Source organism: Myotis davidii, unplaced genomic scaffold (genome assembly GCF_000327345.1).
Source record: "Myotis davidii unplaced genomic scaffold, ASM32734v1 scaffold663, whole genome shotgun sequence".
Taxonomy (NCBI): Eukaryota; Metazoa; Chordata; class Mammalia; order Chiroptera; family Vespertilionidae; genus Myotis; species Myotis davidii.
This window is the reverse complement of record NW_006295816.1, coordinates 313,248-327,205: the sequence shown is the minus strand read 5'-3', so window position 1 is coordinate 327,205 and position 13,958 is coordinate 313,248. Positions and strand designations below refer to the sequence as shown.

General features: G+C 43.9%; 1 protein-coding gene across 1 annotated transcript in view; it reads left to right on the top strand.

Moving 5' to 3' along the window:
* The first annotated feature begins 6,253 nt into the window (after positions 1-6,253).
* Positions 6,254-13,958, top strand: part of SETD2 (SET domain containing 2) — a 78,713-nt gene continuing 71,008 nt past the window's right edge. The window contains exon 1 of the mRNA XM_006770565.2: positions 6,254-6,360. Within this exon, the coding sequence (XP_006770628.2) occupies positions 6,281-6,360 (80 nt within the window). The 5' untranslated portion in view covers positions 6,254-6,280. The remainder of the gene's footprint in view (positions 6,361-13,958) is intronic.

The following is a 13,958-nucleotide window of genomic DNA, read 5'->3' as shown; positions in this document are numbered from 1 at the left end:
CCCCCCCGCGGGCGCCGTGCACCTCGGGGCGCCCCCTCAGCCTGGACTCGCTGCCCGCGGAGACTATTGTTTTGCAAAGCGGTTCTTCTGCAGCTGCTCGCTGGTGCCGGGAAGCTAGACCGGCCCGCGAAGGGGTTTCCCACGAAACTGTTACTTTTAGGCCAGAAGGGCACCCACAGGTCCCTCTTTGGACACTTTTTACCTTAGCTCTCCCCTGGCTTTTCCCTTCCTTTTTCCTTTGCAGCCCTTTCCCAGATCTCTTCCCCTTGGTCCAGAGCTGCCTGCATCTTAGCAGTCGTTAGTGTCCAGGCCGACACCGAGGGGTTGGTTCTGTTGGGGGTGCTGGTGGGCAGCTCCGCACAAAAGGAGGAAGGGCTGTCCGGCCGCTGCCGCGGACCCGGCTCTTTATGTGCAGTCCGCGGTGACAACGTGGCTTCCCTCCTCGCCGGGTTGTGCTTGTAGGTTCACAGTATCCTAATGAGGTTGTTTTGATTCACCGCAGTCATGGGTGGCATTACAAAGCTCGTGTTACTGGCTTTTGGTTTGGGGCTTGGAAAACCTAAAAGAACAGACATTGTCGTGACCCAGTAAAGCGCCCGCCGCTCCCTGTGCGGGGCAGGATAGCGCGCAGGCCTGGGACGATGCTGCCTGCGTCCAGCTCCTTCCCAGGTTGTTTAATCATGAAAACAACTTTTCATACCCTGTGGAAAAATAGACCCCAGTGCATCTTGATAGACGTGAGTGGAGAGGAATCGAGACTTTTTGTTGCTTTACACAAGGTCTTACAGTTTTTCGCTGCTTTTCTGTTCCCACTGCTCTGGATTGCTAACGGACTAAGTAAGTTCTGAAATGTGTGTGCGTACGGACCTGCCTGGACTGGATAAAGGATTACAAGGTGTTTTCTCTTACGAGAACTGGAGGGGATCTCGATAGGCATCCTGAACATCACCCCCTGTTTTACAGATGCAGAAACTGAAGCCTGGAGGAGTGAGGTGACAGTAAGCCCTGTGAGGTGGTATGTCAGACGGAGGGAGGAGCGCATAGCGCAGGGGTAAAGAAATAGGACTCCGGAGTCAGACTGGGGTTGAGCGCTGGGTGAACCTTGGACAAGTGACTTCACCTGAGTTGGATTTCTCATCTTTGAAGTCGGCGTGTGATGGCAGCACCTCGTAGGCGTGGAGGATGGGATGCGCATCGTGCGAAAAGCCTCCGCACAGTGTGGCACGTGCATTGCTCCTGGCTGGGTCGTCAGGAAGAACGGGGTGAGGAGTTCACGTCCAGCGTGATGAGATGAGGTGGCAGGAGAGGCGGTGACAGGCTGGGGGAGGAGTGACCGCAGGCTCCTTTTAGATTTTTGTTTGAAATGGTTCTTAGATACATGAAGACATTGAGGCGCGGAACACGTCCAATCAGTTTAAGTAACAGTCGGCACCTGATGTTCTGTATTTGTCTTGTGCTCGCTCTTGAATCAGGCGCAGCTGCCAGGGGCTTGTCCTGGGGCCTCAGGGCTCTGTGTCAGGTGAAAGCGCTGTGAGCACCTGCGGGTCTGCTTTCCGGGGCTGCTGCTGGGCAGGCCCAGGCCCAGGTGTGGAGGACACTGCACCTTAGGGCTGGTCAGGCTCCCAGGGACTCTTCTAGAGACAGGCAAGTCCTCTGCAGTGATAGGGATGCTCTTCTTCGAACAGAACACAGGTGTACTGTGGGGCGTACACAACAAACTTTTGCCCCTGTGGGCACCTGTTAGTGAGGGATGGCAAACAGTGAATAATACAGAATGTTCAAAGGTAAATGCTTTGAAAAATGCAGCAAGGGGGATCCAGAATTTCTGGGGAAGATGTTGTAGTTTAAAATGAGGTGACCGGGTGAGCCTTAAGGGGCGGGAGGTGGCCATGGTCCTACCAGGTGGGAAAGCGCTCCAAGTAGAGGGAAGAAAGGAGCTCCCAGCACCGAGGCGGAGCCTTGGTGAGTCCTGCCAGGGTGGCCAGGATGGAACGAACAGGAAGAGGAGGAGTGGGTTGGGTTGGGGGGGTGCCCATTTCACAGGTCTCTGGAGCTGCTACCAGGACTCTTCCCTGAGCTTCCACAGGTGTGAGCTGCAGGCTCTCAGTGTGCCCGGGCAGCGGTAGTAGAAGCAGGGAGGCTTGTAGGAAGCTCGTGACGAGGAGGGAGATGCTGGTGGTGACTGGTGCCAGGGTGGTCACAGGAGATGGTGAGACGTGGTTGAATTCTGGATATATTTTGAAGATTAAACCAATATGATTTGTTGCTAGGTTAGAGGTGGCATGTGGGAGAGGAACCAAGATGGTTCCAAGGTGTTTGGTCTGAGCAGTTAGAAAGATTGAGTTGCTGTCATCCATGATGAGGATGACGCACGAAGGCAAGTTTGGGGAATAGACCAGTCGTTCAGTTTTAGACGTGATGAGTTTGAGGTGCCTGTTAGACGCTCGTGTTGATGCCCAAGTCTGGAGTGCGGGGAAGGTCTGGACTAGAGGTGACTTGCAGAGTCATCACTTAGGTGGTATTCAAAACCACTAGACTGGATGGGATCATCAAGGGGTCCCGTGTGGGAAGAGGACCCAGGTTGAGTCCTTTTAAACTGCAGTGTTGAGAGGATTGTTATAGTGTGCAGTGTTAGGGGTCTTAATGTGGATATTTTTAAAATAATATAAACTTAGGGGGAAATTGCCTCTTCACTAACACCTAACTAGAAGTTAGGCATTTCTTTTAATTACTAATGTAAACAGCACACTACAGTACTATTAACAGTACCTGTGTGTCTACTAGTACAGATCACAGATTTCTTTGTAATATACAAGTAACATTGAAAGAAAATTAATTAGAAGGTGGCCCTTGCTCGGGGCTGGGCTGGGGAGAAGGGCCAGGCAAGCCCTGGAGCCAACCTCCTGCAGTCCCTCCCCCGCATCTGCAGTGAGCAGGGTCCCTCCAGCAGGTGGGGTCCCTAGGCCTGGCCTGCGGGGATCAGCCAAAACCGGCTCTCTGACAACCCCCACCCCCACCCCCCAGAGGCCCCGGAGTGGGAGAGGGCACTCTGCAAAGTTGCTGTCGTACAGGGTGTGGAACGCAAACGCAAGTGTGCAGTAAACCAGATTCAGGCCAGTAGTGCCGCAGCAATAACATAACCCACGGCTGAAGGTGGAATCGCACGGGCCCCTCAAGGATTCGGGCTCCCTCCTCTCTGGTTTCGGGGTTCGTCACCTGAGAACCGTCGCTGCCAAGTCACTGCGGCTCGGCAAGTCCTGTGTTGAGCATCTGTCCCCTGGTGGTCAGTGCATGTCATAGTGACCGGTTGGACACTTAGCGTATTAGCCTTTTTTATATATAGATGGTGCTTATTGTAGATACCTCAAAATGTGATTTATGTTCATCATTACATTAAAATTACAGTGGATATGAGATCCACCACTAGATTAAGAAGCATATTACTATACTATTATAACACATTTGGGGAGTTTTTTTGGTCCCCAATGTAACTGGTCTCTTGTAATTATATGTATTTTATTTTACACATTTTTAAAAATATTAACCTGAGAAGGCATCCACAGGCTTCACCAGGCTGCCAAAATGGCCTGTGGCACAAAAAAGTTAAACCTCTGGGCTCTGGAGCCAATAACTGCTCATTTCGAACCTTGCCTTGTTTACTTAACGGCATTATTCACCAGGACAGGTTTTGTTACGACTCTGCCTTGGTGTCCTTATTTGTAAAGTGGGGATCATAATAGCATTTTCTGCGAAGGTTTTTATGAGGATTTAAGAGTTAGGATGGATATTGGATGGAAAGATGCAGCTAGAAAGAACAGTACTTTACAAGGCACCCTCATTGGAAAAGCATGGTGAATTTGGCAAAACTAAAGTTTATTAAGTGGAAAAATATTTCAGTATTTTTAAATAAGATATAAAGCTGTGAGGATAAATTCTCAAAATTCTCATAATTCACCTTGGCTACGTTGGGGATAGAGATGCCATAGAAAGCTTAACTAGGAGAAAGTCTCATCACGTAATCACCAGATTCCACATATGGTTTAGACCAGTGGTTTTCAACCTTCCTAAGGACGCGACCATTTAATTTAGTTCCTCACGTTGTGGTGACCCCAACCATAAAATTATTTTCGTTGCTGCTTCATAACTGTAATGTTGCTACTGTTCTGAATCGTCATGTAAATATCTGATGTGCAGGATGGTCTTAGGCGACCCCTGTGTAAGGGTCGTTTGACCTGGTAGGACCATGGCCACCCAGGTTGAGAACCGCTGGTCTAGACATTTAGTAGCTTTGTATACAGTACATGAATAAAATCGTTTGTTATTTTATAAGAGAGGAATATCTTTGTAGTATTGAGGGATGGCGCTACAGGCCAGGGTTCCCTTTTTGGGCTACTGAGGTACATGGGAGGCCAAAGTATTACGTGGAGGGTTTTCTGGTGAAGTAGAGGCAGCCTCATGAACTCGCCTGTACTTAGGACGGAGTCCATCCCTCCAGCATTCATGTCCTTTTCTGTTTTGCGCTGGCCTTTTCTGATTTCAGGCGGGCGATTCTCCTATTGATACATTATTTCTTTAGCAGGGTATGAAGCGACTGTTGATACAGTTGTGTTTTCCTAAGAAATGTTCCAATGGTTAAGACACTTTGTACATACAGATTATCAATCATACTTTCCTAATTTCCTTAGTGGAACGTTGGTATTCCCAAATCTTTTCTGCTACCTTTTACTATAGTGTCTAGATTTAATCTATTCCCCCCTTTAAGAAATGAAATTCATTATGATTTACTCTTTAACAGATAGAATAGTTTTTCTTGACCCTGATATTCAGTGTTCCATGAGCATTGTCAGTTTTTGCAGAGAAGCTAGAGTAGTCATATTCTGGATGGCAAAATATGACTCGACTGGGCTACAGAATCAGAAGTTGACCAGCTTTGTCATTTTTTAAAATTCTTTCAGAGTACTGTTGAGTACCTTATTTTGTAATGCACTAGGTAATTATTAAGACCCTGAGAGATTATTTATATGGAAACCGATCCATTTATACCCAGAGTCACTGAAAATCAGCTTTAGAATTCTTTTTCTTTCTGAGATTCATTCTTTAGGGAAGAAAAACACCTTTTATTTTGAAAAAATTTCAAACTTGCAGGAAAGTTGCAAGAATAGTATAATGAATTCCCATATACTTTTTGTCTAGATTAACAAGTAATTGAAAATTTACTACATTTGCTTTATTTTCCTATATAAAAGACATGTACGTGTTTGTTTCTTTTTGGCTAAACTATTTGAGAGTATAAATTGCAAACATGACTCTTCATCCCTGAATATTTCATAGTATTAACAAAGAGCAATCATTTTCCTAGATAACTAATATACAGTAATCAAATTCATAGAAGTTAACAACATTCGGTTACCTTATACTAGTATGTAGTTCATATTTAAATTTTGCTTATTGTTCCAATAGTGTCTTTTTTTCTCTTTTTCAATAGTGTCTTTTAATTTTAGTCTAGGATTACATAGTTCACTTAATTGTCATGTTTCTTAGTCTTTTTTTCTTTAATATCTGAATATAGAGCTTTAAATTCAAGTTCTGGGAGGTACTTACTTTGCTATGATCTTTTTGTACTAACTTTAAATGTGATATTTCAGAGACAACGATATCTGACACTGTGTTTAAAATGGTTTCTTTTTTTTTTTTTTTTTTGTTAATTCTCGTCCAAGGATATTTTTCCCCCATTGATTTTTAGAGCAAGTGGAAGGGAGAGAGGAAGAGAGAGAGAAACTTCAGTGTGAGAGAGGCACATTGGCTGGTTGCCTCCTGCACACGGATGAGGCCGGGAGTGAGCCTGCTACGGAGATAGGAGCCCTGGACTGGAAATTGAACCTGGGATCCCTCAGTCCGCAGGCCGATGTTCTAGCCACTGAGGACAGCTGGCCACGGCGAAATGGTTTTTTTTTTTAAATCACTAAAACAACAAATGCTTGTTGCGAAAGGGTAAGAAAGTACAGGTGTTTATAGAGAAAAAAGGTAGAAATTATCCGTAACATCTCTTCCCTGCTCCACCTCTCCAGACGGTTCCTCTGTGTGGATAAGGAGACGACGCTCAGACCAGGACTGATGTTTGTTTTCATGTAAATGGGCTACTGCTGTACACAGCACTTTCTTCTACCGATCGTGTCATGTTTGCATTTACATATAAGATGTGCTCATCGTTTTTTAATAGGTACTATACCGTACTATGGATTTACTACATTGTTTTATTTTCTTAAGGTGTCTGGTTATCATGTTAAGCAGTTTAAAAGGGCCTTATGACATGTTGTGCTATGTGGAAGGTGTCTCCTTTCAAATCTGTTTCCCCCTGGGGTGAGTATGTCTGGTAATTTATGATAGTGTTTTGACGATTTTATTTAGAGTTTGACTCCTATACCATTTTCTTTTTTCAAAAAAGTGTACTTTATTGTCCATACTTAATGTTTGCCATGGTGCTGATGGATTAAATAATTTTCATTCCTGCCCTACTTTGATTAGTTGCTTAGTTATTTTATTTTTAATATATTTTTATTGATTTCAGAGAGGGAGGGAGAGGGAGAAAGATAGAGATAGAAACACAATGATGAGAGAGAACCATTGATTGGCTGCCTTCTGCATGCCCCACACTGAGGGTTGAGCCCCAACCCAGGCACATGCCCTGACTGGGAATCAAACCATGACCTCCTATCCTAGTTCCATAGGTCAACGCTCAACCACTGAGCCACGCTGGTCAGGCAGTTGCTTGGTTATTTTAAAGAGAAAACTTAAGGCATTTAAGTGCAGTTTCTTGAAAATGGTTTGAAATTGGTCGACACGTTGGCCGACTGAACACTCAGTAGGTTTGTTGTTTTTAATAATTGGATTTATATTCGACAGTCTACATCCATGGATTCCAAAGAGAGACAATTATTACCTTGTGTAGATTTTGGTTTTTGTATGCTGATAAAATGTTGTTTGTATTTGTACCTCCTAGCTTTGGAATTCATGTATAATGTACTTTATGTTGAGTTTGGTAGCCTCCCCTTCTTAAAAATTTAATTATTATTTTTTAATCCTCACGTGAGGATATTTTTTCATTGATTTTTAGAGAGAGTGGAAGAGAGGGAAAGGCAGAGAAATATTGATGTGAGAGAAACAAATCGAGTGGTTGTCTCATGCAGGTGTCATGAGGAACGACCCTGCAACCGAGGTACGTGCCCTTGACCAGAATTGAACCTGGGACCCTTCGGTCCTCAGGCTGATGCTCTATCCACTGAGCCGACCTGGCTAGGGCCTTTTTTTTTTTTTTTAATCGAGCTAACAATTACTTTAGTCTTTTCCAACTGAACATATACATTGGCCATTAGATGGAGGTTTAAAATTGGTCCGAATTAGATATATGCCTTTTATTTTAGAATGCTTTTTCTGTCAGATGCTAACATCTCACAAGTGAAGATGTCCTTGGGAGGGTGTGTGGGTTGGTATGAGTGATTTGCTTGCAGGCTGGAGGAGGTCTGGGGGCTTGCTGTGGGCTGGCAAGAGGCTGGAGCAGCTCTGCTTTCCGACTCGAGCCGTTCTCGCCACTCACTCCTGCCACGTGTAGTGAGGGTCTCTCTGGGAGGGTTGTGTAGTCATCACCAATGTTTGCTTCAGTGACTTGTATTTTGAGTCTTTTGTCTGATATTTAGCCTCTTGGTGAATAGTTATTTATTTTTTGGTGAATAATTATTCATGACATACTCTACTTTAGTTGACAGATGATGCGTGTCAGTTTTAAAGTTTTTATGAATTTTGTGTTAATGTGAAGTAGAGCTAACATTTTTTATAAATTATGTAGATGGCTGCACAAACCCTTTAAAGATAATTTGAGAGAGAGAGAAAGAGGGAAATGTTGATTGGTTGCCTCCCATATGCACCGTACCTAGGGATTGAACCTGCAGCCTTTTCCATCTGTGAGACAATGTTCCAACCAACTGACCCACCCAGCCAGGGCTGCAAAGACCCTTCATATTGAAATCCATTTATTCTGACCTTGAGCACACACAAAGGCTTTCTAAAATTGCCTGGTTAAAAAATGTAACTCTTCCATTAACTTACCAACTAGACCAGAGTATCTATCTCAACTCTGTAACGTAAGCTGCATATTTTATGTCCTACTTCTGCGGTGGAAATAGCGTTATGAAGACTCAAGTCACCTGAAACATTTATTAAGCATGCACTACTCTGTACCCAGCTGCTAGGTACTGGGATTCCTCCATTTAAAAGAATACGTCTCTACTGTATCAGGTGTTCATCGTGGTCTTTGGATTTTCTAGTCAATGGGACTACAGAATCCCTTAGGTCCTAGCAACAGAACCAAACAAGTCTAAACCTTGTGAAGGAATGGGTAAGTGGTCACACAGGCTCTAATACACTGTTAGCTCTTCTTTATGCTTTGTATTAGTAACCACCTGAAGTATCTTAAAAGTTGGAGAATTATAAAAATACAGCTGCTTGCAAACACATTTAAAACATTTTTATGTGGAAAACGTAGTCATGATGGAAACAAGAATTCACAGGCAGCCTGCGTATGTCACCGACACACACACCTGTCAGGTTTGGCAGCCAGCACATGCCCCGCTGACAAATCGTCCCTCACAGCCAGGTTCCAACTTGTGCCCCGACTTTTATATCCTCTGACACCGAGCTTCTCTAATAACGAAGAAAAGTAGTCAAAGGAAGGTGAGCACCAACTGTTTCTGGGCGGTCTCCTTGTTTCTCCAGGGCGTGCGAGCAGTGCTGTGGTTGGGGAAACGCTGGTTTTATATTCAACTACCACTGGTTGTTTCAATGTTGACATTCTTCCTTAATAAACTGCTGTTGACCTGCTGTCATAATTGTGACAATAAAGTTTTGTTTTTACTTTTTAATGGACATAAAATAATAATGGACATAAAATATGCAGCTTACGTTACAGAGTTGGTAAACTTAAGCTTAAAGAGTATGCCTGTTGCCGAAACCGGTTTGGCTCAGTGGATTGAGCGTCGGCCTGCGGACTGAAAGGTCCCAGGTTCGATTCCGGTCAAGGGCATGTACCTGGGTTGCGGGCACATCCCCGGTGGGGGATGTGCAGGAGGCGGCTGATCGATGTTTCTCTCTCATCGATGTTTCTAACTATCTCTCTCCCTTCCTCTCTGTAAAAAATAAAAAATATATTATTAAAAAAAAAAAAAAAAAAAGAGTATGCCTGTTATAGTTAACCTTGGGGAAAACTTCAGGAATACATTTTCACCAATTTCTAACAAAATATTTAATTCTACCTCAACGAAGTTTATCTGTTTACTGTAGATAATTTGCCTTCTGTGGAGAGGGGCGATGTCTGTTTTATGCCTTTCTCAGGTCACACCCTACTGTGCTGCTGCTTGCGCTGCTTTTGTCTTGCTTCGGTGCAAGCTGTGTCCAGGTGGTGAGGTAGTCCCAGTCCACGGTCCTCATAGGACTTGAAGTCATGGTTTCTGGACAGACAGACAGACAGGGCTCCCATGAGCAATAATGAACATGTTTGTGGGAGCATGAGATGCCCAAGAGCTATTGCTCCTCACTGCTAACGCTAGGGAATCCAGGTAGTTGTGAATTCACAAGAGGCTATGCAATTATGGTTCCTTTGAAGTGAGAAATTTCCTTGTAACTTGTGTGGATGATTTCTCTACTTAAAGAATTGTTTGGAAAAATGGGACCATTCTTCTCTAGCCTAAGTCGTACAACATTAAGACGCTAACGTAATGATTCTCTGATTCAGAAATTTGCATTATTCACAGTTAATTGTTAAAACCTGTGCTCATTTTACGGTACTACAGAGGCAGAAGGTATACTGGTACAAGGTTGGCGAATATTTCCAAAAAGAACTTAGGTCATACTTTGAAATTTCCCTGTTAGTGAATTTTCTTATTTTTTTGTCCTCATTAAGAGAAAGTTTGAGGAAAGTAAGTGACATTGTTCTGTTTCAGTGAAATTTCAGGTTATAGATTAAGCCTAGGTTTATTAAAGTAATTTCTTTGAGGCCATCAATGCATATATTTTGGTTTTGTAAAAGGCACGATTTAGAACAGGGGTTGGCAAACTGGCTAGTTGGCAAAATCCAGCCTACCAACATGTTTTGTACAGCCCGTGAGCTCAGTTCCCAGGCATGTATCTTGATTATGGTGGTGGTTACGTGAATCTATATGTATGGACTAAAATTGCATAGAACACACACATACACAGGTATGAATATGAATGCAGGTTAAAAACAATGGTGTAAACTGAATAAGATCTAGTCTGGCTAACATAATGTACCAATGTCAATTTTGTGGTTTTAATATTTGTGTATGGCTATATAAGATGTCACCATTGGAAGGGGGCTAGATGAGAGTACAGAGCTACTGTTTCTGCAACTTCCTGTCAATCTGTAATTATTTAAAAATAAAAAGCTTAAAAATGTATAAGCATATTGATCACTGGTAAATATCAGATTGCTGTAAAAGTTTCTAAACTTTAGTCTCAATTTATGTATTTCTGGATATGCAACGAAAGTTGGCCGACTGGCACTGGCCTGAAGACTACAGTTAAGTGTCAATAACTCCTTGTGCCCTCTGTGGCTACTCCATATTTTTTTCCATTTGCAGTCTCTCTACCTGTCATCTCTCTCTTTTTTCCCCCCAAATATATTTTACTGATTTTTTTTACAGAGAGGAAGGGAGAGAGATAGAAACATTGATCAGCTGCCTCCTGCACACCTCCTATTGGGGATATGCCCGCAACCAAGGTACATGCCCTTGACCGGAATCGAACCTGGGACCCTTCAGTCTGCAGGCTGACCCTCTGTCCACTGAGCCAAACCTGTTAGGGCTCTACCTTTCATCTCTTATCTCTACTCATTTGTTCAAAATTATTTACTGTGCACCTTATCAAGACCTGGGGATTAAAAAAAAAAAAAAAAAGCAAGGCCCTTACTATTTATGCTTATTTTCTTTTTTAGAAAAAATATTTTTATTGATTTCAGAGGGGAAGGGAGGAGGAGAGATAGAAACATAAGTGATGAGAGAGAACCATTGATTAGCTGCCTCCTGCACCTTCTGGGGATGGAGCCCACAACCTGGGCATGTGCCCTTGACCAGAATCAGATCTGGGTCCCTTCAGCCTGCAGCCGACGCTCTATCCACAGAGCCAAACTGGCCAGGGTGAGAAAGGTAGATCCTTAGTAACTGTTGAACAAACAGCCTTGTGATCAATAGGAGTACTGTACTTACAGTTCACAGAGTTGCCTTTCTAAAACAGCCATTGGGTAATGGGTGATTGTATGCCACAGTTGCCTTAAGCCCAGCTAACTCATGGTAGTCAGCTGGACACCTATTGGCCAATCAAAACCTTGGGCTCCTGAAGGACTAACTCTGCTTAAAAGAGGTTTGCAAACGTGCACATGCACGACCATAAACTAAGCAGGGAACTAGGTAGATGTGATTCTTTGTGATAAAAGCTGTTCTTATGAAGACTTTGTTTTTGACGTGCTCTTCCATATCGTTGACTGTCTGAGGCGTTTAAATTTAAGTCTTGAATGTTTGGCACTGTAAGTGGCCAAGTGTATAAATGTCGAAACATGACTTCAGTGCAGTTCCAGCTTCTGCAGGTCAGATGTGTTCATTTGTGCTCGTTGAGGAGGCCACAGATTTAGAAACCTAAAAAAGAAACGAACACTAAAATGGAAACAAACCTAAACAAATAAACAAGCTGTAAAATCCTGTTTTTCTCCTCATAGTGAGGTCATCACAGTCCTGGGGAAGGGCTCCGAGTGCTGGCTGTGCCTCTGCTGGGATGCACTCCGTGAACTGCGACCCCGTGGCCTTCGGGTGGCACGAGTGCCTGCCTTTTGTTCCCAACCAGTTCTCCTGTCTTCTCTCTGAGTTTTGCCTCTTCACAGTTCCCTTCTTCTGCAATTTCATGTTCTGTCACGGGGTCTAGTTTTTACATAGTTTGTTCTCATCGATGAGTATGGATTTAGAAAGATCTGACTCCTGTCTTCCAACGTGCTCAGAGTCTGTGGATTGGGCGCTGCACTGCCCTTTTCTGTCCCTTTCTGTTCCGTTTCAGACACCACTGCTAACCGGGCCCTGACACTTTCTGTTTGTTTGGAATTTGACTTTTCTTTATTAACATGAAATGCCCTTAGGATGACAAACTTGATCTTTCTCCAAATTTTCGATGTGCTTATACCCTTTTTGTTATAAACTTTTTATTTTATTATCAAGTGAAGGGCCATGTCTTGCCATCTCTGTCTAGCAGTTGTCTGATTTCTGAAATGAACCGTCCCCCACCAGTTCCACATGTACAGTGTTTCTTCAGCCCTTTGACTGTGTCATTACTTTCTTCACGGTTTGTCAGGATTTTCTCTTCATTTGCTTGTTGAGAGTAAACTGGCTGAGGCTGGGGAAAGGGTTCCGTCTCCTCAGATCTCCAGCACTTCCTGTGTAGGGTCCATGCAGACAAGCACGGATGCGCTCGAGTGCCCACTGAGGGAGGAGCAGAGTCAGAGATGGCACTGCAAGGGTTTGAAAACTCCACATTGTACGGACTGAAACCAGATCTAGTGCCATGGGTTGTGCGACACGTGAGTTTATGAATCACTGGGAGAGGAGGAACACTGCCAGCTACACGTGATGCTGTTGCTGGTGCGATGCCTCTGCCAGGTGCGACCTGAGGAAGGCACCACAGCACGGTGAAATGCAGCTGTTTCATCTCGGCTGTGAGTTTTTTCTTTTTCATGTATGTGATGCCTTAAAGACTACAGGTATTATATATATATAATGTTGATTGATTTCAGAGAGGAAGGGAGAGGGAGAGAGAGATAGAAACATCAATGATGAGAGAGAATCATTGATTGGCTGCCTCCTGCACACCCTCTCCTGGGGATGGAGCCTGCAACTCAGGCAAATGCCCTTGACTGGAATCGAACCCGGGACCCTTCAGTCTGCAGGCTGATGCTCTAACCACTGAGCCAAACCAGCCAGGGTATGGCTGTGAAATTTTGAGTCGTTTCTATGGAGTAGAAAAAAGTGGTTAGCCTAGGCACTGCTTCAGGTTTCATTACTAACTTATTTTTCTTTTTACCCTTTTTTACTTGGTTTTGTATGGCTACCTTAGACACTGGTGAATGAACTGAATTATGGTGGCGTTAGGCCTACGTTTGGGGAAAGGTTTTTTGTACATTTCTTTTAAGGGCCATTTAAAACATTATTGTATGTATTCCAGTCTTGCAACATAGCCTACAGCAAGCATGTCAAACTCAAAGGCTAACATGGGCCAAATAAACAAGGTTTAAGTGTATGTGGGCCACAAAAAACCCCAAAAGCTTCAATTTTCCTAGAAAGGTAGGTTTATTTCAAGAGACATACTGAATACAAAGGGCTGAAATAAACGAGTCATTGTTAGCACAAATAAACCTATTTTTCTTGTTCTCCGAAAGTGAAACATTTCCTGTTGCGCACACCAAGCAAGCGAGGCCGAGACTAATGACGTGGCCATCGGCTGCTGAAATACTCGCTGCTGGTGTCAGTGGGGAGAAATGGTGCGCCTGCGCGTAAGGGAGAGGAATGCAACACGATGATCATTATGTATAACAGCATATTGTAAAAATTAAGTTACAAAATTCTGATTAAAATGTTTCTTACTTACTGTTATATTGGCTGGGCTGCAAAAATATTTGTTGTGGGCCACAAGCGGCTTAGTCACCTGCTTAGCATGTAAACCTGGCTGTCAGCCTTAAGCCCTTTGTAGCTCTCCTTTCCCCGTGTGCCCGTGGGTACGTGTGCACTCCAGACCTTTGGCTTTGGATTCCTAAGTCATTGTGGTTACCTGCGTTAGGACATAACTGGGAACCAGGAGCTCAGAGAGAGAGGCGTGCTGTGATGTGCAGCAGAGTAGGCATACCAGCACTCAGC